Raw genomic sequence first — 26,263 nt, 5'->3', positions numbered from 1 at the left:
GGCTCTTTTAATTCAGTTGGGGATCGTACAGAAAATATGTATCTTACATTTTTAAGGACACCTCAAACAGCGCATGCCACGTTAAAAATTGAAAATTATATTTAAATTTTTATAACACCTGTTTTGGTCCCCTCTCTTCTACCGGCATTCACTTTCATTTTATTAATTCTCTCCGAAGAAGCGAATAAAAGACATGTCGTAACTGCACGTAGGGGATTAACGGTTTGAGAACACCGGTTTCTCCCATTGCCGTTGCCATTCCGACCGCCAGAGAGCGCAATCTTCCACAAGAACTGTGAGAGAACCAGGCGGAATACCACCATGGTGAGACGTCGCTTAACGTTACAGTATATCGCTTAATAAATCGAGTTAAAAAAAAAAATTGTATACACTGATATTGTTCAATTTTGTATTCGTAAGCAAATCTAGTCAATTACAATAATGAGTCATTTGACCTGTGTTTCCGGCTCGCTGGAGAATGTCACGTGACCAGGCCCAGGAAGAATCAGATGTGCCGTGACGTCATGTAATGAGATTGCGGAGGGGCTTTAGTGTTGTTGTGCACTTCTAAATAAACGTCTTAACCTTCTCATTTTTATGTTTACTTCGGTCAAAAGTTGCCAGAAAGAATTATTTGCAGTTCTCTATTGTTTCTCGTTGGTATGAGAGAAGCAAAGAATGTGAATACGGTGCTGAGAGCTTCCTCTTTTTAGAGGAAAGCTATATTCAGACGTACTTACCAATGGCGGCCAACATTTTATAAATGGTGAGTTAAGATTCATATTAACTAATTCTAGCATTGTTGTCAACTTTTCAATGAATACTGGATATTCTAAACAGCAAATATTGAATTAGATAAAAAGAAGTTATCCAATTTTACTGTATATGCAATGTTTTTTTTTTTTTAAATATATTGTTCTGTTTATTTTTTTAAAAAAATCGAGAACCCCTGAGATCCATTTTGTGCGCTTTTTGTCAAGTTAAACATTAGAATTTGGTTAATAGCTGTCACTGCCATTCAGATGAACATGACGAATCCTTATTTGAGGTGTCCTAGGGGTGGGTTGGATAAAGTCCAGGCATGTTTATTTGTATAGCTCTTAATCACAACGAGTTTCAAAGGGCTGCACGGACCAGAGACTATTGCAAATTACAGATTATTATGATGATACCCCCTGATCTAAAACCTACAAGATGGCAAGGAAAAACTCAAAATCCTCAGCATGAAGAAAGGGACTGCACATGAGGTAATGCCCCCTCCAGGATAACCAGGCTAGCAATAAACAGATATTATCAACATCGAATATAGGTCATTCATAGGCTATAGAATCTAAATGTGTTTCAAGTCTGGATTTAGACAGTTCCACTGAGGTTGCAGATTAAATAACGGAGGGCAGATCAATCCAAATATCGATCTTATTGACACTAGGTGGTTTGATGCTATTTTTTGGGGATCGATACTTTGCCTCTCTACTAATTTCCTCAAGACACCGCTACTCCATGCAGATAGTGCAGCCCTTCTCTCTCTCATCCCGCTCCCGCAGCCACTCTCTAAAGTTTATGCCTGAGGGTGTGACTGGCGGGCACACTGTTAGCACACTTCCTACCCTACCTGCGGCATCTTACCTGCTAGGCAGAAGTGAGGGTTAAATCAATGCAACCGGCCTTACGTATGGTACAGTGGTCTGCTACTGTGGCAACACCACAAATTTACATTAACACCTGAAAAATTTCACGCTGCTTAGAGCAACAAGCTGGAACCAAAAATATAAACAGGTTACTGTCCCTGAACAAAAACCTGTAAGATTGTCACAAAGAGCCAATGAAAGATGATTAACACTTTACTTGTGCAATTGAAGACATTATAGTTGTCTTAATCATATTGTTATGAAATATTTGTAATTTAGTTCGATTAATGCTTTTGTTGTTTGTCTTTATAAAACATTTTCAATAGAAAAAAATATGTATTTTACTGTTAAAGTTTGCACTCTAGTTATTTAATTAAAAATCTAAATATTTAGAGCCTAAAATCTGTGTTGTGTACATTGTAATCATCAGTTATGCAAAAACATAACATCACCAAGTAAAAAGATTGGTATCAGTATCGTTCGATACTATATTGTATTTGCTTGCATCTATTCGATACCAAAATTCCAAGCATCGCCGACCTCTAGTTAAAAGTTAAATATTTTCTCTATTAAGCATGTGTTAACAATTCCCATTGGAGTTCAAAGAGCCCTTATACTTTATTTTACACTGCACTTATCGGGTTTTATCTTGCTCGTCGCAGAATTGTTCGGGGCGGAACACATTAGATTCAAGGAACGGGGCGGGGTGTGATGTCAGGCTTGTCCAGCAGGTTTTTAATTTTTTTTTTTTTTTTAATAATTATTCAGTGTAGCCTGAAAATGGCGAAAGTTAGAAAAGGCCTGCCTCAAGGAGAGTCTGAACGCCAACCACAAACCCCAAGAAGGATGAAAAAGAAGAGTTAATTGAGCGCGTCTAAGACTACATGAGGCTGTAATGATGATACAAGCCAGAAGATGGTGGCAGAGAATACAATTCCTAATTCTTTATAGTTCCTTCATTATTCAACATTAAAAAAATAAATAAAGATTACTGCCAGTCTGGAGTCTTTGAAAGAGCTATGCCATTGAAGTTATAGACAGCATGGAGCTTTAGTTTTTATTTCTTACTCTTTTCTTTTTGTTTTGTACAGTTTGAGTCCATTTATGAAGGAACTCAATCAATCCGCAGGTAGACTGAATGCGTCAGTGCTTCCTGAGCGATTATTTTTTTCCTGGCTTTGACTTGACTCGGACCTGGTGACAGTTTGAACCTCCCCGCGGCGCAGACGCCGATGTAGCGATGTTTCTAAAGAACTGTCGGGCCTCATTAGCAGGAGGTGTACTGGAAGAAGAGAAGGAGGTGGAAAGTTCAGCAGGAAAAAATCCGGAAAAGGTTCATCAAACGGAAGGGAGTTGGAGTTTGGTGGGAGTCCAAAGTTCAAGCGAAGAGTGTTAAGTTGAGACGCTTTGCGCCAATCGCGAGGTGACGGCTCTGACTGCCACCCCCGGCGACGTGAGCTGCTGAATTTAGAAGCAACTGCAGAACAGTAACGAGATAAGCGCCAACTTGACGACAAGGTTGCAGTCACGCTTTAGGCCACAGGTGGCAGTACCGAGTAAAAAAGTGAAAAACTCCACCATGCACCTTTACGATCCGATAAAGAAATGAATTAATCTGGAAAGGTGTTTTCTGGATTTGTACTTTTTTTTTTCTACTCAAATTTTTCAAAAGGATGAGATATTTCCATGAAACAACAACAAAAGCGTTGTACACTCCAATTTTAAATGAGAATTATGCTTGTTCAATGAGGTGATTTGAATAGCTGTAGGCTTCTTAATGGGATATGTAAAACTTCCTATTTTTCTACTTGTGGGTGGGACTTATTTCTGAGTTGTTTTTATTGGAGGGTCTACACCTTCTTTTCAAATAGTATTTGCCCTTTTTTAAAAGTTTTTTTGGGTATGTTTTTATAAATACATCTTCTCTTTTTTTCTGTTTTGTTCATTCTTTTTGTTTTCTTTCTTTACTTCTTACTTTCTCTTTCTTTCATCCTTCCTTTTCTCTCTTCCCTAGTCCCTTTGTTTTTTTCTTTATTTGTTCCTTTCTTTGTTTGTATATTTCCTTCCAAAAATAGCAGCGCTTCACTGTCTTTACGTCACGTTTTGGATCATATGACCATGCAAGATGGCGACTACAAAGACGAGCACATATTTACTATAGCGCCGAAAGAAAATGAGAACGACGGGTGCCTTGGGTAAAATGTGAGCCCTAAATTTCTAAATTACAACACACAGTGTCGAATAGTGTCGGATTACAACAGACATGAAAAGTAATATTTCTGTATTTTTGTCATCTATAGTTGCTGTAATAACATACCAAATTGCATTCGCTTGTTATCGTTCCTTGAGTTATAAGGAATCAAAAGCAACCTGACATTAAAGCTTAGTCAACGGAAAAATGAGTGTGAAGTTTTTGATGGATGACTTCCACTGGTGTTTCTATTCGAATGTATAGATTGAGGACTTGATTTGTGGTTGAAAAACTTTAAATATGTTGTAAATATTGAAGGAAATACTAACAAACCTCATGTTTTGCACCTGTTATGTATTGCATAAATAATGTCGGCAAAACATAATTTCTCTTTTAGATGGGCGTTATAAATGTATCCAGACGTCATTGTTTTGCATTTAGATGGCATAAAGTTGTGGAAAAGAGCCTGCAGATTTCTTCTTGGCTCTTCGAGTCAGAGGTAGAACTGCGTTTTCAGAGCAAAGGTTCCTTGCAGGAACATAGGGGGAGAGATAAAAGGAGGCGAGTCCTTGCAAATATTTGTATGTTAGTAAGAGAGAACCTTAAAGTCACATCTTAAGCGGACCTGGAGCCAGTGTAAGTTAGCTAAAATAGGAGTAATATGCTGAAACTTTCTTGTCTTAGCCAAAAGTCTCGCTGCTGAACTTCAAACCAGCTGCAAAATTTGGATGCTAGTTATCGGGTGACCAGAGAGCAATACATTACAGTAATCGAACTGAGAAGTAAGAAACCATAAATTATAGTCATAGTTACAGTGACGGCATTGTAACAGCAGAAAAACGAATTACCCCATTACTGAAAAAATAACACTGTTTTGTAACAGCATTATTTAAAACGACGCTGTTCCCAACACTAGTTGTGAAGTTGGCCTTCTAAATTGTCTTGAGGGCTGACATTGAGTCAAAGCTTATTTTGCGTGATTGGCTGGAAACCAATGCTGGGCAGTTTTGCTTCTCTCGGCGAAAGTTTCCTGCGATCGGCTCTGTCTTCTTCTGAAAAATATCATCTGACCGTGAAGCCTTCATTGATGTATTCGAAACTTGCCCAACGCTAGCGGACCAAGGAAGGTCAAGCCACCCCCTTCATCAGTCACACTCGTCTTCCTCGCCGAGGTTTTGTCTGCGGTTGTGTCAACGTTATCAGTTCGCCACAGACGTTGTGGCCTCAAGGAGGGTGAAAAGCTTCACATTGGCCCATTGTCTAATTGCCCTCGCGGGCAAACGCTTGCCACAGAGGTGGGCGGGACATTCACTCTTTGGAGAATCCCGATAGGAACAATTTTGTCTCCGATAATGCGCTGACACTGCACTTTTTCAGGATGCTGCTGACACATTCTTCAGTTTTGAAGTCACGGCTTGTTCATTAGAATGCCGTGAAAAGTTGGCCTCTATAGATGCTCTTAAGGATCACCCAACTAAGCGGCATCCATATTTGGTTAGAAGCAAGAAATAAATTGCTGTGTTTTATAAGTTCAGATGGGGTTTCAAAGACTTAACACGGGCGAGGTATAGGGTTGGAGTTGATGCACAATCCAAGTGCTTTATAATCTTAGATTGAGTATTGAAGATTAGATACTGGCTTGTTCGGTATATAATTTAGTTTACAATGTCAGAGTATAAGATTGCAGTTGTTGTTTTTCATAAAATACAGGTGTACACTACCATTCAAAAGTTTGGGTTCTCTTAGAAATGCACTTATTTTTTAAGGCAGAGCACCTTTTTTTAATCAAGATATTATCAAACTAATGCACTGTCGTTAAATTGTAAATGACCATTTTAGCTGCAAATGTCTGATTTCTAGCAGCCAGCTCTCCAGTGTCGTACGGTGTGTTTGCTAACTATGTAGGGAAGCAAATAGATGATTAAAAACCCTTGTACAATTATGTTGGCATTGGTTAAAACAGTTTAGCTGGTTAAAGAATCTATAAAAGTAGTTTAGTATCTGGAGCATTACTCTTAAGGGTGTGATTCAACTTTCCGGATGGCTAAAAAAAAGTAACTTATGTTAAACTCAACAGTCTTTTTATCGTCTAAGAAATGAAGGCTAAGAAATTGCCAAGAGACTGAAAATTTCTTACAAATGTGTGTGTACTTCTCTCTTTAGAGAACAGCACAGACAGGCTCTAGTCAGGGTAGGTAGAGATGTGGCAGGCACCACTGCACTACCAAGCAAAATAACTAATACAATATATTAGAGTCTTTTCTGGGAAATACTGTTGATGCCTTACAGGTCCTCAGCTAGTAGCTTTGTTAAATAGAGTAGTACCTGCAAAATACCAGTGTCAAAATTTACAGTGAAGAAGTCAAGTCATGTTTATTTGTATAGCCCTTAATCATAACGAGTCTCAAAGGAAGCTGCACAGACCACAGACTATTATTACACCATCCCCTGATCTAAAACCTACATGAGGGCAAAGAAAAACTCAAAAAGCTCAACATGAGGAAAATGAAGAAACCTTGAGAAGGGACCCCACATGAGGTAATCCCCCTTTCAGGATGACCTGGCCAAAATGGATGTTGCAATAACAAATAATACACAGATATTATCAACAGAAAATATAAGTCATTGATAAGCTATAGAATAGAAGTGTGTTTTAAGCCTAGATTTAAGTAGTTCCACTGAGGTTGCAGATCGAATCTCAGGGGGCAGAGCATTCCACAACACCGGGGCCCGTATGGAGAACGATCTCGAACCTGCGGATCTCTTCTTGGCTCTCGGGATCATGAGTAGACCAGGATTTTCAGAGCTCCGGAACGGAACATAGGGGGAAATTGAATCAGAAAGATACGAGGGAGCAAGTCCATGCATGATTTTGTATACTACTAACAGAACCTTAAAATCACATCTTAATCTAACCGGGAACAAATACAGGTTAGCTAAAATCGGGGTAATGTGATGACTGCAAGATGCTGTCCTTCAAGGCAGAGTGGCAAAGGAAAAGCGATATTTAAGACTGGCCAACACAGGGAAGCTATGTATATGGGCAAAAGAACACAGACATTGGGCAATCCTGATAAATAAAAGTAGGACTTTTTCATTGAAAACTCCATTAACCTCAACTTTCTCTATGAACCGGAACTCAACTTGTAAAGTACACGCATATATTTTCCAATTTCGCTTGTTATGCAGTATGCTGGACACTTAAGTCACATAACCAGCGGAACCAAGAAAAGCTTTTATTGTTTTTATTTTTTTTGTTTGTTTTTTTGGGTGTATGGAGTAAAATTGTGGCACCCAAAATTGAATTGATTAAAAAAAATCTAATTTTAAACATTATCTCATGAAGAAAATTAAATGACCCTTGAGCCAAACTAACACAATTGTGTGGTTTACCAATTCATTTTTTTATTACTCCTTTTCACTGTACAAGAACTACAAGAGAAACGTTAAAACTGGACACCCGCTTGCTTTACCGTGACAACTTGCCGACGACTCTGGTCCGAAGACTAGAAAAACATAGCGATTTAGAGTTCGATCCACACTAGTGCTAATTAAAGAAAGAAAAATCTCTTTAAAATGTCCCTATAAATTTGCCAGTTTGTGCTGTGAATAGGAACAGCAACATTTTCTCAAATTTACCTAAAATATTCTGAGGTAAAAAAAAAACACTGAAGATTTGAATCTAATTTGAGAGCGGATTAATAATGTTGTCTGCTTACGCTTAATAACTATGAAATTGAAGATATTTATTGTTAACATTTTTAATCCTCCAACATTGGTTTTCTTAACTGTTAACTTGATGCTCTAAGCAATTAAACCTAGGACGTGAAAAGGAAAGCTCTTTTCTTCCTCTGCATGTTCATTTATATCAGGTTTATATGACTATAGGTTGGTCAACATAAAGACTGGAGAGACGAGCAATTTTTATTACAGAATATTCCAGCCACAAATGAGCTACAGAACAATTGATCTAGGAATTTCTCAAATGCACAGACTTAGATGACTGACAATCACTTTTATACTTGACGGGTGGTCCCTGATTGAAAACAAAACCTAACAAAATAAAAAATGGTAGACAAACACTCTTGTATTAGAAGGGCAGTTCAGAAAACCAAACCTTAGGGTAATCGAAAACGTAAGGACTTTTCTGTAGAATTAGCTTGGGTCTAACTGGCTCAAACAGGTTTGATGTTATCACATTTAAGGCTATATTAGCCATCACAACACAAAATTTAAGTTATAAAAAATCATATAACCATGAAGCAAACAGTAAGTTAGAATTGTGGCTATATATGTAATTATACAAGTGTCTAAACAAAAACAATAGACATTTTAATATTCCAACAGACGCTGCGAAAACTATGTGGCGATCGAGTGATAGAAAATGTCATAAAACATTTCTACCACCTAGTGGAATTACAGGGAATTTCAAATCCAAACTTCACACGCCTTCTCTCTAACTTTAAGCATTGTGTTTTTTTGTTAGCGGTCTACCACACTGACTTTTTTTGCTCGCTTCTTGGTGATGCACACCGTGATTTATCTTTCAAGTTATTTGTCTCATTGGGACTCCGGCTCACAGCTTTGCGCTAGCTCCGCACTAATTACTCTCTTTGGAATGTTTTTTTTTCATCATTTTAGGAAACTAATTAGTCTTGGCTTGTGTACGTTTTCCAGCGCTTCCTCACATAACGGCTGTTGCGTCTCGCGCGGCAGCTCGGCAGCTTCTTCGAAGGCGTCTGGGAAGAATTCCTCGCGCCGCCTTTAGTAGCAATTAAACTTGAATTAAAGCCGCCTCGCGTCTCAGGTCGGGAAATAGATTCACTCTAATTTAAGGCACGAATTCGATTGACTTGGACCCTTGAGGTGACTCCCGCAGATGTTACTCGAAAGGTTCAGATTGTCACAAAAAGATCAGTGGAGTACACTCAAGGACGTGTTGTTTGCAGTTGGTATGGAGTTAAAAAGAATAAAGGATGGAAATATAACTTCCTCCTGACAGTTTATCTGTTTGTAAAAGGTGGTGTTAGCAACTTGGAATTTTGCTACTCTCTGCCACCACTTCCTTGCTTAAAGGCATACCCACATTTTAAAACATACGAAATATAAGAAAATAGCACATGTTTTTTGCCTAATATCTATCTATCTATCTGTTACAGTCGTATGCGAATGTTTGGACACCTCTGATCATTTTCAAGATTTTCTTTATTCAATCATTGGTTGTTCCGATCAGCAATTTCAGTTAAATATATCAAATAGCAGACCAACACAGTGAAATCTGAGAAGTAAAATGAAGTTTGTAGGATTTAAAGAAAGATTGCAATACTTGATTAAACAAAAGTAGGCAGGTGCATAAATTTGGGCACCCCAACAGAAAAAATCCATCAATATTTAGTAGATCTTCCTTTTGCAGAAGAAATAGACTCTAAACGCTTCCTATAGCTTCCAATGAGGATCTAGATTCTGGTTGAAGGTATTTTTGACCATTCTTCTTGACAAAACATCCCCACATCAGTCAGGTTTGATGGTTTCTGAGCATGGACAGCCCGCTTTAAATCACACTGCAGATTTTTAGTAATAGGTCTGGGGACCGAGATGACCATTCCAGAACATTGTACTGTACTTGTTCCTCTGCAGGAATGCTATAGTAAAATTTGAGCAGTGTTTGGGGTTGTTGTCTTGTTGAAGTATCCAGCCCCAGTGCAACTTCAGCTTTGTCACTGATTCTAGAACATTGTTCGGAAGAATCTGCTGATACTGACTGGAATCCATGCGACCTTCAACCTTAACAAGATTGCCAGTACCTGCACTGGCCGCACAACCCCACAGCATGATGGAACTACCACCAAATGCTGTGTTTTTCTTCCGCCATGCATACTGCCCCTTGTTATGTCCAAATAACTCAATTTCAGTTTCATCAGTCCACAGCACCTTATTCCAAAATAAAGCTGGCTTGTCCAAATGTCCTTTAGCATACCTCAAGTGACTCTGTTTGTGGCATGTGCGCAGAAAAGGCTTCTGTCACATTACTGTCCCATACAGCATTACCTTGTGCAAAGTGTGCTGAATAGTTGAACGAAGCGCATTGATACTATCTGCAGCAAGCTCATGTTCTAGGTCTTTGGAGCTGGTCTGTGGGTTGAGTTTGACTGTTCTAACTATCCTTCGCCTCTGCTTATCAGAGATTTTTCTTGGCCTGTCACTTCGGGCCTTAACTACAACTGTGCCTGTATTCTTCCATTTATTCACTATGTTCCTCATAGTGGAAACTGACATCTGAAATCCCTGAGCTACCTTTTTGTATCCTTCCCCTAAACCATTAAGTTGAACAATCTTTGTTTTCAGGTCATTTGACGGTTGTTCTGAGGCTCCCTTGTTGCCATTATTCAGAGAAGATGCAAAGAGGAGAACAACTTGCTACTGGCCGCCTAAAATACCCATTCTCTTGATTGGCTTCACCTTTGTTGTAATGTAGGTCATGGGTCAATGAGCCTACCAAACACATTTTGTGTGCCTACTTTTGTTCAAGTAATTATTGCACACTTTCCGTAAATCCTATGAACTTCATTTAACTTCTCAGATATAACTGTGTTTGTCTGCTTTGTGATATATTTTACTGAAATTGCTGATCCAAACAACCAATGATTTATAAAGGAAAATCTTGAAAATGATCAGGGGTGCCCAAACCTTTGCATACGACTGTATATGTCATCAGTATATTCCAATTATTTTCTGTTATAATGCATTTTTGGAGACGGTCATTCTCGTCTTTGACTTCCTGAGCTCTGACGTCATGTTAAGCACACCAGGACCCGAGCAAGCCAGTCACCCTGTCTTGTTTAGCTCACTCTGGGTTATTTTTGCCAGTTCTCTCCATTTTGGCTACTCACCATTATTCATTGTACCATTGCTGCAACACAACACCTAGGCATTCTCCACAAAAACTTGGCTTGAAGCAATCAAAGCCTTTTCGACTCGTTAACATGTTAGCGCTGTATTCTTCCTTGTGAATTTGAGCACTCCTTTTTGGCTGCACGACAGAATGCAGCGACATATAGTGGTCAAATAATACACAATGTCCCTTTAAGATTCATATTAAGGCAAGTGACTCAAACTATCATCTTTAGAGCTGCAATTGGCCCCCGGACCGCAAGTTATAACCCATGATGTAAGTGCATGTGGCAGCAAGTAGTAGAGAAATTATCTTTACTTTCGTCTAGGGCTGCACGATTTTGGACAAAAACTTAATAGCGATTTTTCAGACCAATATTGCAATATCAATACATTTCGTTTTTTTTAAAAGTCTATTTTCTGTGCCATTTTTGTACGTAATCATAGTGAGCAGTGTTTCCCATAGAATTTTGTCTGTGGGTGGACAGTCCAAGGAAAGGGTCTCAAACATTGCAGCCCGCAGGGTGATCGTTTGATGGCCCCCGCCATGATATGTACGTTTAGTGGTACACAAAAATAATTAATTAAAAAGAACAATATTGGTTTAAAAACAATCTTATATACACAAAATAGGATAAAATTACTCGAGGAATTTGCATTTGTTTTACATAACATGAGCTAATTGTTAGCCATCTTGCTGCTACAGGTAACCATAAACCTCAAAAAGCCTATGCAATAAAATGGGAGGCTATTTAAATATATATGTACCGGAGCCATATCCCCCTAGTGGGAGGTGGTTAGGGTCATTTCTGACGCTTTCTGGGAGATTGATACAGAGGAGGGGATTCCCAGCCCCCTTGCTCAAACCCAACTGATGTGTTTGGAGTCATTAGGTGACCAAACCCCCCAATTCCAAACCCTAATGCAGAGCTCCAAGCAGGGAGGCAACGGGTACCAATGTTGTAAGTCTTAGGTATGACTCGATCGAGGCTTGAACCACAACGTCCCAGTCTCGGGGCGGGTGCCCTTACCCCCAAGGCCACCGAGCTGGTTGGGAGATAAACGGTCCATTTTGGTCACATTGAGTCTCCGTAGTTAGTATTCTTCTTTGCACTCAGTTTTGGTTGAACTAAACAATACAGCAACATATTGTGGTCACATAATACACATTTTCCCTTTAATATGAGTAAAGCACCTGGAAATCACGGATTCTTCTTTTTTTTTCCATATCAATTAAATTTAATGTTTTTTAAACTTATTTGTGTAGCAAATTAAAAAATATATTTGAGAACATTTGAGTGTTTTTAATCAGAGCTTTTCTTGTGGAAATCCTGATTTGGCCGAGTTTCACCTGGACCCTAGCTCTGGAGCAGGGCTAGGAACCAAATGGACAAAACTATTTCAAGGCATTGGAGTATTTCAGTCGCTGCGTTGTTGACATTTTTGTTTTGATGTTCTTTTATTTTATTTCTTTTATCTAGAAATTTTCATCGTTTTTTAGTTTATGATGTTCTTTAAAAATGCTATGGGGATTGCATTATTCAACTTGGCACTCCGCCGCTTAGGAGTGCAGCGGCGAGAAAAAAAACATGTTTATCATCCAATCAACCAATTATCCAATACAGCGCGAAAAAGAGCACGTAGCAAACATTCGTATAATGACTACTTTAGCACCCCTCCCCCCTTACCGCCCACTCCACGCACACTCAGTGCACACCGGAGCCCAGACAGCGTATTCAAAAACATGTCAATTAACCAATAAACCAATTAACCCAAACAGCAAGCGAGAAGACGGAAAAAGGCTAGCAAGCAAGAACACCAGCATGTTTGCTCTATTGTATTACGCCATTCTTATCGGGCTAACGCTCTATCACTCATATAACAGACTATAAACCCTTGAAAAAAAAACGCAACGTCTTGCGATTACACGATTACACTACGTCATATCGGGATATCGGTTAGATTTAGGTTTAACCTGCAGACTTACTGACTTCCTTGTGATACCCAGCATATCATATAGGATTCACGAATTGAACATATATCCTTAAAACAGCTGTCAAGATTCTGAGTATTAATATTGAATTATACACATACAAAACACTTGTCTGTAGACCACATTTGGGTGGTACAGTATTCCCAAATGTATAATGCAAACGATAAAACTAACTCGTATCGCAGCAGAGTCGACAACATGAGGAACTCCTCTCACCCCGGCCACAACCTCTTTGTTAAGTTATGACTCACAGTCTCATATTTGCCTTTGACTCACACTTAAGTCTTTTATTGCATGTCTATCCTGGAGTGCCACGTCTAACCTACTTGTTAACAATGTTGACTATGTTGTTATTGTGAGAGTAAAGACTACAGTATTCTGTTCTGTCTAACTGTATTATTTGACCGCTAGATGTCACTGTAAAGTGTAGTGCAACCTAAAACAAATGCTAACAAGAGCTAGCCCGCGCTAAGACGTGAAATATTTCAGTGGTATTTCCATTTTTAGCAGGGTCCTTAACCTCTAAAGTGACCCACCTGATTGCTTGTAAAAGATTGTGATCCTGGCCAAAATTTGATGAAATGGTCTCTTCGAATGTGTTATATATTTTCTCATGGGGTCGCCTGATGGTCCACTCTACTTTGTGTTAACACCTCATACACAATGCTGAAGGATTTTATACATTTGACTATGAAGGATTTTATTCGATTGAACACAAGTTACATTTATTGAGTTTAATGCAAGATATTAACTGACTGGGCTTTAGTTCAATGACAGGTCACGCTGTTCCCAAATGCAGAATATTTCGACTAGGGAATTTTAATAACAGGACTCTGACGGAGGACGGCAGGCGTTGTTTTGAGAACAAGGCCCTGATGACATAGAAACACTCGGTGTTGTTTTGAGTGTTCCAGACATCGCGGCGCTCTTCTCAGAGAGATGGTGGAGCCCAGGGGGCTTCGTCGGCGCACCCATGGGAGGAGTCGGCACGCGGGGAGAAGATGGCCAATAAGAAGAGAGAGCTTAAGGACTTCAGAAGAAGGCTTCCCAGAGACTCCAAAGTAATTCGTTAAAAAAATAATTGTTAATGAAATTAAATCTGCCCCTGTGTGAAAATGTCGGCTTTCTTGTTCATCTTTTCGATCAAGAAACGAGCGTGCATAAATTGTTGGGTGAATGTAGGTTGTGTTTGGTTAATGGAGTCAGATAACTAATTCAAACAATTTGGTAAACCGTACATTTTCATATTAATTCCCAACAATGCTCTTACTCTGTGCTATATGCTACATGGAGGCTAAATGTAAACAAAACACTGCCAAAAGAGTGCCGCTGCACCCTTAGTGTTGTAGAGGTGCAATAGCGCTTGATTCTGGTAAAGTTAAAAAAGAAAGTTTCCGGTGGTCAAATGGGGCCTCGCCCCTTGAGAGAGCCTCAATTTGAGAACCACTGTGCCAAGATATCTAATATGAGACTCCGTCAGCCCATTTCCAAGTTTTTTATCAAAATGTGGCCTGTGACTAAAAAAATTGCCAACACCAGTCAATTAAAGAATTGGCTGGGTTTTTTTTTTTGTTCCATCGTATGACTATAAAAATAATAACAATTGCTAACTAATGTCAGCAGGTTTCGTAATCGGGTAATTTTTGACACTGAGCTCACGAGGACTGTAAGTTCATAAAAGAGGGGAATGTTGGAATATTGTGAGATTTATTTAAATATTAAGCCCAGTCAGGAATCGGAGCATCATTTGCATTCATCTGCACTAGAACACGTTTTGTCCGGCTCTCATTATTTCCTCCTCCTTGGTGCCATTAATTTCTTTTAATGCTTCCTGGCGCAAGGGCAAACAATATATCATGACGGCTTGCATAATGGAACAAGAATCTTTCCCTAAATTATTATTTTGCTTTATAAGACCTTGCCAAATAAATATTCATCGCAGAATATATTTGATATAAAAAAAATTATTTACATTTTAAGTCTGTTAAAGTCTTGTGAGCATTTTATGCAAAACTTTGGAATTTTGGAACCAAAGGATGAATTCCCCAGTGCACTCTTTACACTCTTCACAGGTGAGCAATTGAACTTTAAGATGCATTGTTAGAGGTATTCTCTAAAAATTTGAAAGATAAATACTTTCTATTTAGTGTGTTAACAAAGGCCAGTTAAGTTCAAAGGGCCTTTATGCTTTATTTTCCACTTTTGTCTTTTCTGCTTTTATCTTACATTGAACAAAGCTGTCTTGGGTGGGACACATTAGTAGGAGGAATGGGGGGGAACGGGTATGCGGTGACGTCATGCTCATCCCCACATTTTTTTTCTGTTTCCATTATTTAGCATCAAACTGGTGAACACAAGAGTCAAGTCAAGTCAAGTCATTTTTATTTATATAGCCATTAATCACAAAGAGTCTCAAAGAATTCACTGGTTATTACACAGACTATTTTTTTCAGACTATTATTACACCATCCCCTGATCTGGAACCAACATGAAGGCAAGGAAAAACTCAAAAAAACCTCAACATGAGGAAAATAAATAAACCTTGAGAAGGGACCGCACATGTGGTTTCCCCCTTCCAGGATTACCAGACAGCAAAGGATGTTGCAATTACAAATAATAGAGATATTGTCCGCGAAAAGTATAGGTTATTCATATGCTATAGCGTAGAAGTGAGTCTTAAGCTTAGATTTAAACATTTCCGCTGCGGTTGCAGATCGGATCTCAGGAGGAAGAGCATTCCACAGCACCGGAGCCCGGATGGAGAACGCTCTCGAACCAGCGGAACACTTCTTGGCTCTTGGGATCACCAGAAGACCGGCGCTCTCAGAACGAAGGCTTCGGACCGGAACATAGGGGGAAATCAGATCTGAAAGATATGAGGGAGAAAAAGCCTGTTTCAAGTGCAGGCTAAACGCCCTCAAATAGATGAAAAAGAAGAGTTTACTCGAGCACGTCTAAGAGAGGCATACCATAAGGAGCTTGACAGAGGCTGTAATTGATGACACAAGCCAGGAAATGGCGGCCACGAGTTTTTCAAATTCTGTACAGCTCCTTTCAGATGAATGTTTCATTGGGTACATGTAAGTAATAGTCAGACTGGGGTCAGTATTCAAATTTCTGGAGCAACCCGAACTAATCGTTTACAAGACTAGTTACAAACTTGTATATTGCATTTGTGAGTTATCCGGTTACACCAGGCAAAACCGGAGCAACATCATCACGCTAATAGTTTGTCTCTGAAATTTAACTTCGGACAGTAGATAAACGTCATTAAGGTCACTCACCAGGGTTTGGTAGGGTTACTTTAACTGGATTACTTTCAATTACTTTTGGATTACTCCAATACCAAATATGCTAATAAAAGACAAAAGAAACTAAATATGAATAAAATTACTAAATTTTGTGCAGGCTTGGGGAGTAACGTAATACTGTACAAGGAACGGCAAAAATGATGTTGGCAAGCTGTTTAGATTTATTTTCATTTTGTTTCTGTCGCATTTTATGTTAGTTTTGCCGGAGATCAAAGAGATCAAAGCCAGGAGAGAAAGCTTACCACGTGTTGTGAGTCATAATTTTATTCATATTTAGTTTCTTTTGTCTTTTATTAGCATATTTGGTATTGGAGTCATCCCAAAGTAATTGAAAATAATCCAGTTAAAGTAACCCTACCCAACCCTGTCACTCACATAAGCATTGCTATGTCCTGTTTGTTTATAAATTGTACTCATACAAGGCTTCACAGAAGCATGGGTTTACACTATATGTATGTGGATACAACTGTGGCATTTCCGGTGTAGAGACAGAAAAGTAAAATGGAAATGTCCCAAATAAATCAATCAATGCAGCTTAGTCTTGTTAAGCGAGTATGCGTGTACCATTGGTCTTTGTTCTACAACTCCACAGTTTTTAGCGTCACCAAAAAACCCCCCCCAAAAAAAACCCAACATGAATGGAAAAACTGCCTGTTTATAGTAGTGCGCAAGAGCAATCGGACCGTTCAAAATCTAGTAATCCAAAAATGAACGGATGAATCCAGCTCAAGTCGGACTAAGAATATAATCGCACCTAAGTGCGCATTCACCTAGTTTTACATAATCCAAATATCAACAATAACCTTATCTTTATCGGCATGTAAACATACTGATAGTCTTCAATTCCAAATATTCTTGACTTGGAATTTCATCACCATAAAATATTAGTAGCTACTATGATACATTTTTTTTCTCCCAGAAATGATGAGTCCCAACTCATGCTGAGGTGGTTAATAATTAATAAACCACCGAAAGGATTCTGCGAAATTCAGCATGAAAATAGACGATTAGGTTAGAACTGAGGCTTTGCTTTTGGAGTTGAAGATCTACTGTCATGAAATCTGTTATTAGAAGAAACATGAATTATATTCTCTGAAAACAAGTTTGCAGAACATTTTGATCATGGGTAAAAAAAAAGCAATGGGGTTTTAAAGTTGGACTTAATCATGATTTGAACAGCTGAAGTCTAAGTGTTATATTTTAGTTTACCCTGTGTTTCATGTTTCAGTTGCAAAATTCCGTTTTCATAATGCGATCATAGATTTTAGCTCTAATGTCAGGGCGTGGCTGTCCTGTGTGCTTGCTTATGGCAATGTTTTCTGCTCTTGAACTATATCCCTGTAAAAACGCATCACATTACAGGAACACTATGTGATATTTGACAGATAGATATTACTGCATTGTGTAATGCAAGTGAAAATGAGTTCTACAAACCACAAAGAAGATTACAAACCAAGGAGACTCAACTGACCAAACGGCACCATTGTTCTCATTTTAACCAAGCCAGTTATAAGCAGCAAGATGGCAGAGAACCTACATGTATCTAAAAATATGCACACTTGTATGACAGTTACATATAGGAGGTGCTAATGAATACCCAATATCCCTTTAAGACCCGAAAAAGACATTTCAACTTTGGCTATTTCACTATGTAGTTGTTTAATGATTAGCAACTCAATATTATTCGGTCTCTGAGATAAAATAAACATTTTTGTCTTACATTTCTTTTATTTATTTTCAGATCGACACCTCAAATAGTCCGTAAAGTCAACCCTTAGCAACATTTTGATCAGCTGCTTGCCATTGAAAAGTGAGTGTCTTTTGTTCTATGGGTTTGAAAGAGGGCTACTGGTAGACTATCAAAATGTGCGTTAATTACCACTAAATAAATGAAAGAGGGTAGCACGGTGGCGCAGTGGTAAGCGTGTGTGAAGCACGGTTCTGAGGTCATGAGATCAAACCTCCAGTGTGGAGTTTGCATGTTCTCCCCATGCTTGCGTGGGTTTCCTCCGGGCACTCCGTTTTCCTCGCACATTCCAAAACCATGCATGTTTGGTTAATTGGCCGGTCCAAATTGTCCCCAGGCGTGAATGAGCGAGTGAGTGGTCTGTCTCTGTGTGCCCTGAGACTGGCTGGCAACCAGTTCAGTGTGTCGCCTGCCCACTGCCCGAAGATAGCTGGGGTGGGCTACAGCACTCCCGTGAGCCTACTGAGGATAAGCAGTGCAGATAATGGATGGATGGATGGAGGTTTGAAAGATGCTAATGGGTAGGATATCACCTAAAATGCATCCTTGACTTAAACTTGCTGTCAACTTGAACTAACATAAATACGAGCAGAAAGATTCCGGTGACTTTCAGTCCTGTGTCTTTACGAGTAGTTTTCTTTAAATTTGTTGACTTGAAAACTGAAGTTCTATAACGTTAGCATTTTAGCATATCGAGCGACTCCGAATTTCAGATTTTCTCTCGTCTTTGTGTGAAATCTCTCTCCATTTCCGCCAAAATCTTCCCTTTGTCTCAAGTTAGCCTGAACAGAGTCCTCATTTTAATTTACATGCAAAACATAAGGCACCAAAAACTACTTGTAATAAGAGATACTAAACCTGTCATTATCTTTATGTGCGTCATCATGGCTTCATCACGCTCTAGTGCTCGTTATTTCTGCGCTTGTAAAGTTAAGCACCGCTGTAATGGTTGCACGCACACAAAGAATAATAACTACGAACACATTTTTGAAAAATTCAACAATTTTATCTGATGAATTGAACCCCAATGAAGCAAAACTACATTTTGAATGATATTGGGAATGTTTCAAACATCATTGCTGCTAATTTGTTTTGGTAACAATTTGCTAATGCGCTAATTACGCTCATCTCACAAATGAGGCAACTCACACAATTTCACACCACAGTGTCTACGTTGAGATTTTAGAAGTTTATGGTGCCGCTTCATTCTTTACTGCAACTCCGTAATCCGCCGCAAAATAAGCACTCGCTAATTGGCTTTTTCTTCTCTGGGACGATAAAGTTGTAATAATGAGCTCGTAAAGATGAGCATCGCGAGAGGAAACTCAAGTCGGGTTCTTTGTAAGTGGCTCTATTTGTTTTTGGAATGTGACTTGTTTCATCAATATAAAATATGCCCAGAAGGATACTGAGCTTTGTTAGGTATTTATGGACACTCCTCAGTGGTTTGCCCCCAAGGTCGGAAATATTCTTATGCCGTTTCATGGCTTCTGTTTATTGCGCTTTTGCGAAAAAGTTTGGGCACCCCTGATCATTTTCATGCTTTTCCTTTAGAAATAATTGGTTATTTTGATCAGCAATTGCAGTTAAATATATCGAATAGCAGACAAATGCAGAGAATGACATGAATTTTACAGAAACTTTGCACTTTAACAATAGTAGGTCCATAGATTTGGGCATTTCAACAGAAAACTGATCCTCCTTTTGAAGATATAATGGTCTCTTTACCCGGGGATATTGTTGTCAAATAATATCCTGCAGTTTTAAATACGTGCACTGGATGTTGCCTAAGCCGCACACTTCTCAAAACTACTCACTGTAGCTTTATATGCTGACCACCATTTATCAAACAGAGAACGTTTGTGGAAACATCCCTCCTGATGTTATTTTATCTAAAATAGAAGCATTTGTTTAAGGAAATTTGATTCCACTCACCTGGTTTTATTAGTCTGCGTAACCTGATAAAAACTTTTTTTTTCAATGCGCTCATGGCCAACATTCAAGTTATCTACATTTGTTCTGTATGTGCTTTCCTTAAAAATAAATATTTTTTTTTATCAAGTTACAGTATTACGTTTCATACAAGTTTTGGTGTTATGCAAGCAATTTCAACAAATCCAAAGTTTGGCAGAAAATTTAAATATTCTTGGTGTGGAATGTCAATCACTGAAACTGTGTTTGAAAATTAAAATGACAGTGTGTATTATTTGATCACTAAATGTCCTATTGAGTGTTGGAACCTGGAAATGAGTGCTAAAAAGCACAGGGAAGAATAAAAACTACGTAGTCTCAATGTAACCAAACGTCACAATTTTTCCTATAATTTTTAGGGCCCGGCCTTTTGACAGATTTATTTCTTTTTGGGTACCTGCCGGAGCAAGATGGCAGATGACTCTGTCAACTCCCTCCAGATGAGTGTCATGTTATTTGAAACAAATTCAAATTTCTCTATCTTATAAGTATTTTTTAAAAAACGCCAATTTTCACGATCATGTATATTTGCCTATTATTTAAATCAATTTCTGTATATATTTTTAATGAATTAAGTTTCTTTTTAAACACTACTCGGAACTAAATAATGCACATTATCCCTCTATGTCAAGGAAGAGGCTTCCTAAAGTATTTTAGTCTGTAAACTGCACATTATGAAGCACAAACTAGAAACTAAATCTTAAAACTGTCACTTGGCTATTTATACACAAGTGTTAGGGCCTATGGAGTTAATTAAAAAAAGCAAACCTGCCAAGTCGTACCTCAAATTAAAGACAGCATTGTTTTTTTTTAACTCCTGTGTAAAACGAACAGAGTAGAAAACATAAACACGTTTTTCCTTTCAAAAGTGTCACTCTGCCTATTTTAGCGGCCACAAATAAGTATTTCAAAACTAGCTGGCAGCAAACCATTTTGAGCCTTTTCCCAGAACTCTCTGTAATTAATTAGTCCATGTACACCAGGAATGTCCAAAGTTTTAAAAGAAGAGGGCCAGATTTGGTAAGCTGAAAATCTGTGAGTGGTCGACTATTAAGCCTGGCATTCTTTGAAAAGTTTTATAAATTCACTCCCTGTGAAAGATTTGCAGTACTTGTGACCTCATAGCTTGCCTTTGTAGATTTTCCATCTGACCCGCAGAGTCTCGTGAAAAAGCGCTTCACCTTTTCACAGTAGAGGCGCTCCCTGACTTACGAACGAGAAACGTCCCGGATGCTCGTTCATAAGTCGAATTCGTTGGTAAGTCGCACAAGTGCTATATTTTGCATGGAATTTATTTTTGAGGCTTATAAAAATATGTTTAAGGTTTATATAAGTATGTTTAAGGTATGTATAAGTATGTTTAAGGGCCTGTATAAGTAAAGATAAACATACAATATAACATTTAATAAAGTAATTAAGTTTAACTTACATTTGGAAGATGGGCGTCAATAGTTTCCTCCCCCAAAACAAGAAGATGAGGGTTGCTCTGTATCTCGCTTGGAGGGTGTGAAGGCAGGTGGCCGAAAAAAGCGATCCAACAATTACTGCACGCTTTTTTTCTACTTTTCTTCATAAATGATGCGGGAGCACTGTATGGCATCATTCATTCGTTTTCCAACCTTGTGCAACGTTCGAAGAGTGTGATGGCTCTCTCTAAGAGCGAAAACCCCTCCGGCAAGAGTTTCGTGTCAAATTTCTTCATGGGGACAGGCGTTTCATCCTCCTCCTCGAGACATTGCTGCTCTTCTTGAAACGAGAAAACCACCTTTGGCTGGCAGAAAACGCTGGTTCGGAAACACTTTACACAGCCTTGGCCTTGGCATCCTCAAAGATAGACATGGCCTTCTCCTGAATGAGCATTAGGCTCAGAGGATGCGCCGCTGCTGCTGAACCTCGAGCCAAATAGTGAGAAGTTTCTCTTATCTAAGATTTTCCCTCTGCTTTTGCAAATGGTGGATTGCATCGGCACTGCACCTTTGACATGCTGCATTATGCGATCTCTGTTTTTGTAGATGATAGCGATGGTCGAACGATTCATGTTGAAATCACGTGCAATGTTCACCATTTTCACTTTAGCGTTAATCTTCCTTATTATTGCCACTTGCAAAATGGCTCGCCTCTTTTTCCCAACTTCCACTCTTGCTATGTGGAGAAGCATTTCACTTTTTATCGACCACATTTGGATGGATGCAAGAGATTTGATATTTAAAACGTTGACGTTTGTAGCGGAGATACATTACAGTATGACAAATTGGGAAAAGGAAGCCGGATTTCTTCTCCGGGGTGGACGCTTGGCGAGCTCTCACAGCGCCACACGCCAATAGCAGCGAAAAGAATCAAAAAATGATCGTACGTGCCGTTATCCGTAATTCGAATGTTTGTAATAAGGGGAGCGTCTGTATTTGTTTCCCATTAGCTTTTTGAAGTCTGCTTGTTTCGTCTGGCAGGGCCTCTTGGTAATATACTCTTTGAAAACGAGGTGAATTAGGCAGACATAGTTGTTTCGGGTTTTAGTGAAAAAAATACTCCAATTTCCACTTGTCCCGGAAGGGACCGCCCTCACAGTCATCGTCCCTTTTTTTATTTACAGTCGCCTTGTCCGAAATGGGTTGGCCAAAAAAGTTCACAGAAAGCCAAAGGCAGGTGGCCAAAAAGCTATTGCCAACATCTTGTGAAATATTGAATTATTTTGGGATACAAATTTATTTCATACAGCCATCAACGATACTGGTGGGCCACATATTACTAATTTTATGACATAGGCCGCGGGATGGATCACTGGCCACAGTTTGCCCCCGGGCCGGACTTTGGACATGCCTGGTGTACTCTGATTAAAAATCCATTAGAAAAGAAGGACTATTTCCCCTTTGAAACCATCCTCTATCGTTTGTGAACTCTGCTACCTGTTCTAAATTGGGATTATTTCTTTTGCTTTGTTTAGTTGGTTTCTTCGATAGCTTTCCGCGCCTGTCCTCGTTTAGTCAATATACTCTCTCAGGATGTAATGAATGAGCTGTGGGGGTATTTTAGGACAGAAAATTCTACCTTCTAATGAGCCCCAAATCAATTAAACACACTCAATGTCCTTTTTAAAAGCTGTGCAGATCTTCCATCTACTTTATCTTGTTGTCACAAAAATACTCAGTACACCTGGGCAACAATTACAGTTCAACTGCTTTGCAGGAAAGAGGCTGTTTTTGTTTTGTTTTGAGCTGCAACAACGAATGGATAAAATAAAAAAAAGTATTAAAAGGGTTGGCAACGAATGAATTAGCTGTGTCGCGCGATTTATGCGTCAATCAGCACATCACTCAGCCAGTGACGTTACACGCAATGTGAGGCGGCGAGAATAACAGTGCGAACAAAAGCGCTATTTCCAAAGGCTACGGTAAACTCATGAAACATGACGGATCTGGAGAATAAATACAGTTAGACTGAAGTCTGCAAAAGTGTAGGAGCATTCAAAACTTTACAAAACGAATAAGTGCGTCACTTGCAAGCTTTGCAAAAGTGATATGGCACAGGAGCACCACGATTGTAAGGCAGCAATCAAAAACATGGAGTCACCGACGAGGATGAAGGGAGCCTCTGTATTATTTATTTCTATTTGTTTGTCATTTGCATTTTTAAGTTTGAAAACATAACATTTGCCTCTGGTTGCTAGCTGATGTTAGCGTTTGCTTTTTAGCTGATCAAAGACTGCGCGTGTGTTTGTGTGTGTGTGAGATACTTTTATTTCAGTTTAATCCTCTTAGGCAGTGTTTGATTGTGCTTCATAAAAAAACATCCACTTTAACACAATGGTGCTAAGATTGAGCATCAATTTTGATTTTCTGGCAAAGTCTGAGTGATTAAGTGAGAAAACGTAACATTAGTCTCTGGTTGTTCGCGTAATGCAAGCATTTGCTTGTTAGCTTATTAATGACTGCATGTGTGTGAGCGAGATACTAGTAAATAAAAGGATGACGTTTATTTGGGCACAACACAAAAAACCGTATCGACCACTAATTAACAAAAGCGAGCAGCCTTTCATTTGCACCAAACACACGGGGAAACAATACAATATTAACATAAACCTGTGCCCAAAAGGGGTTGGCTCAAGCTGAGGCTTTTAAGTGCCCATTCTTTTTTTGTGTCCTTGTATATTGTGACATAATAATACTCATACTATATTTCATCATCTCATTAGAAAGCGGTAAACAATGACAAGCTTCATGATGAAAAACAGACATCATGCACGCAACAGCAAGCAGCTGTCATCACTGAGAGCATCCTCAACACGATCCTCATTGACATGCTTACAATTTCACATTGTAATGCAGGCAGATCCCCCCAGTGGCTGAGAGTAAGTGTCCCGGCTCCTAGGCTTTGTAGTGTATTATGAACTGACCGATAACGGATAATGGATAATGAATAACGAAGATAGAACAATAACCCTTAAAAACCCCAAACCCCCCAGTGGCTGTGCTCCAAATGGCTGTAGATACCATACAATCTGTGAGCGGCGGGCCTAGGACGCAGCCATAAAGAAGACTAGTATGCACCCACCCGGAGGGGGGAGCCGGAGCTACACTGTGGGAGTCCCGGCAGCAACGGCCTGGGTTGTGGAAAGTAGAAGTAAGAAGGGAGAGGACCCACAAAGAGGACTGGAGGATGCTGCTTGGGAGGGTGGGATGGCAGAGCTATGCCCTTGCACAATAGTTTTGCCCTTTACACTTTGGTTAACTACTATTAAAAGATAATAACTCTGAAATTGTTTAATTGATGTTGAAAATGTCAGGAAAACGTGTTAAAATGTCATATCGTCACGTCATATTGTCAGATATAACAAAATGTGATAATGTTTGATGGTTGTTGAGATTGTCGTCTTTATTCTGCTGCTGTTGGTGTCGGTGGATTTGTTTAGAAAAAAAAAAAAAAATCGAATTTGGCCTGGACGGATCTATTGACACTAACAAAGATGTTATACAACGAAATTGTGAATACGCTTGATTGCTATTAAGATTTTCGAGAAAGGTTGTTCAAACCTCACATTGTGTTTGCTGTTAAACGTCATATTGAAATATAATATTGTGAATGTGCTTGATTGCTGTTGAGATTGTCAAGATTGTTTTCTGTTATTAGTGTCAATAAATTTGTTCAAACCCCCCAAAAAATGCAAAGTTCTCAATGAAGGAAGAGTGAGTGACTCAGCGAGCAAGGGCGATAGTGGTAACTTTTGGCTTGTTAATGTTAAAAATCATGTTACTGTCCTGGGTTTTCACATTAAGCATTTATTGTAACAAAAATTCATAGCCCCTTAAACAACAAAATTATATATTTTTTGCATTAAAGGACTATCTTATACATTTGCAGGTGTATGACATTGATCTGTATGTGTTTATATATATTGTTGTTATTTTACAACAAACAAAAATCTTCAGATTAATCGATAAGTAAAATAACCATTAGTTGAAGCCCTACTTTTTGTTAATTTCTTCTTTTTTCTCGACTTCAGTTGTCAAAGTACAACTAAAAAACATGTGGTTTTCATTGAGTTGCACACAATCCGCTAGGAGAGGAAGAACAACATTCCTATTCTGGTTCTTTAAGAATTCTTTAAAAGTATTTCATGAAGATGATGCAAGGCCAAGATGAATCAAGCACATCTTTCTCTTCGGAATATGACTGATCTCGGGAAGCAGCTCTTGATCACATCACTTTCGTTTATAATTAGCGTGGAGGACGATGTGCAATCGAAAAGAAATTTGCTTTTCCCTCACTTGGTCGTACTACGTTGTAGGAACTCTTGCTCCATCCATATCAAGGCTCACTGACCTTTTTAAAAAAAGAGATTAATTCACAATTTACATTAATTTGTAATGACGTTATTCATTAACAGATAGTCCTATTATTTATGATGAAACACTTGGCATGTTAATGACAAGATGACAAAAATGACAGGCAACTAATTTATAAAATGCCAGCCATTTTCAAATGGTAATTTTTCTCAGCATGTTGAGAAAGCATGTTGTCTATTTTTAGATCTTGGCCACAGGCACACTATTGGTGACCCTGGCTGCACATCGGTCCCGGCATCACATCAGCACTCTGTCAAATTTCTCTTCTCCGACTTAGGTGATGCAAATGTCCAGGTTGTTAGAAAGCTGTATGGGTGCTTGATAATAAAAACCAGGTGATTGGAATCACTCGAATTGGAGCAGAAGAATCCCAAAAGCATGCAGGACGTGCATCTCTCGAGGACCAGGTTAGCAACCCCTGCATTAGTGTAATGGTAGCTCATTTTCCCCCAAATCAACAATTTATTATTGTTAGCTTGTCAAAAGCATAGAGACAGCCCACTAAATATATATTTTATTTGTTTTGCTTATGTAATAATAAAAAAATGGTTGCAGCTCAATTTATTGCACTGTTTTTCATTGCACTACTATTACAATTTAGGCCAGTCTAACGCACTAGCATGTAAATATTTTTGCATATTAATCCTGATATTCTGTTCATCTTGATCAAATCTAATCTCGTAGTATCAAT

General features: G+C 38.8%; 1 protein-coding gene across 1 annotated transcript; it reads left to right on the top strand.

The window, feature by feature from the left end:
- Positions 1-258: 258 nt before the first annotated feature.
- Positions 259-15,614, top strand: LOC148359608 (uncharacterized). Its single transcript, XM_088344356.1, has 3 exons — positions 259-324; positions 13,618-13,764; positions 15,417-15,614. The coding sequence occupies exons 1-3, from the start codon at positions 322-324 to the stop codon at positions 15,612-15,614; spliced, it is 348 nt and encodes a 115-aa protein (XP_088200482.1). The 5' UTR covers positions 259-321.
- The last annotated feature ends 10,649 nt before the right edge of the window (positions 15,615-26,263 follow it).

Source organism: Urocampus carinirostris, chromosome 9 (genome assembly GCF_059441175.1).
Source record: "Urocampus carinirostris isolate Australia breed hairy pipefish chromosome 9, RoL_Ucar_1.0, whole genome shotgun sequence".
Classification (NCBI taxonomy): domain Eukaryota; kingdom Metazoa; phylum Chordata; class Actinopteri; order Syngnathiformes; family Syngnathidae; genus Urocampus; species Urocampus carinirostris.
This window is presented reverse-complemented; position numbering and strand designations above follow the sequence as displayed.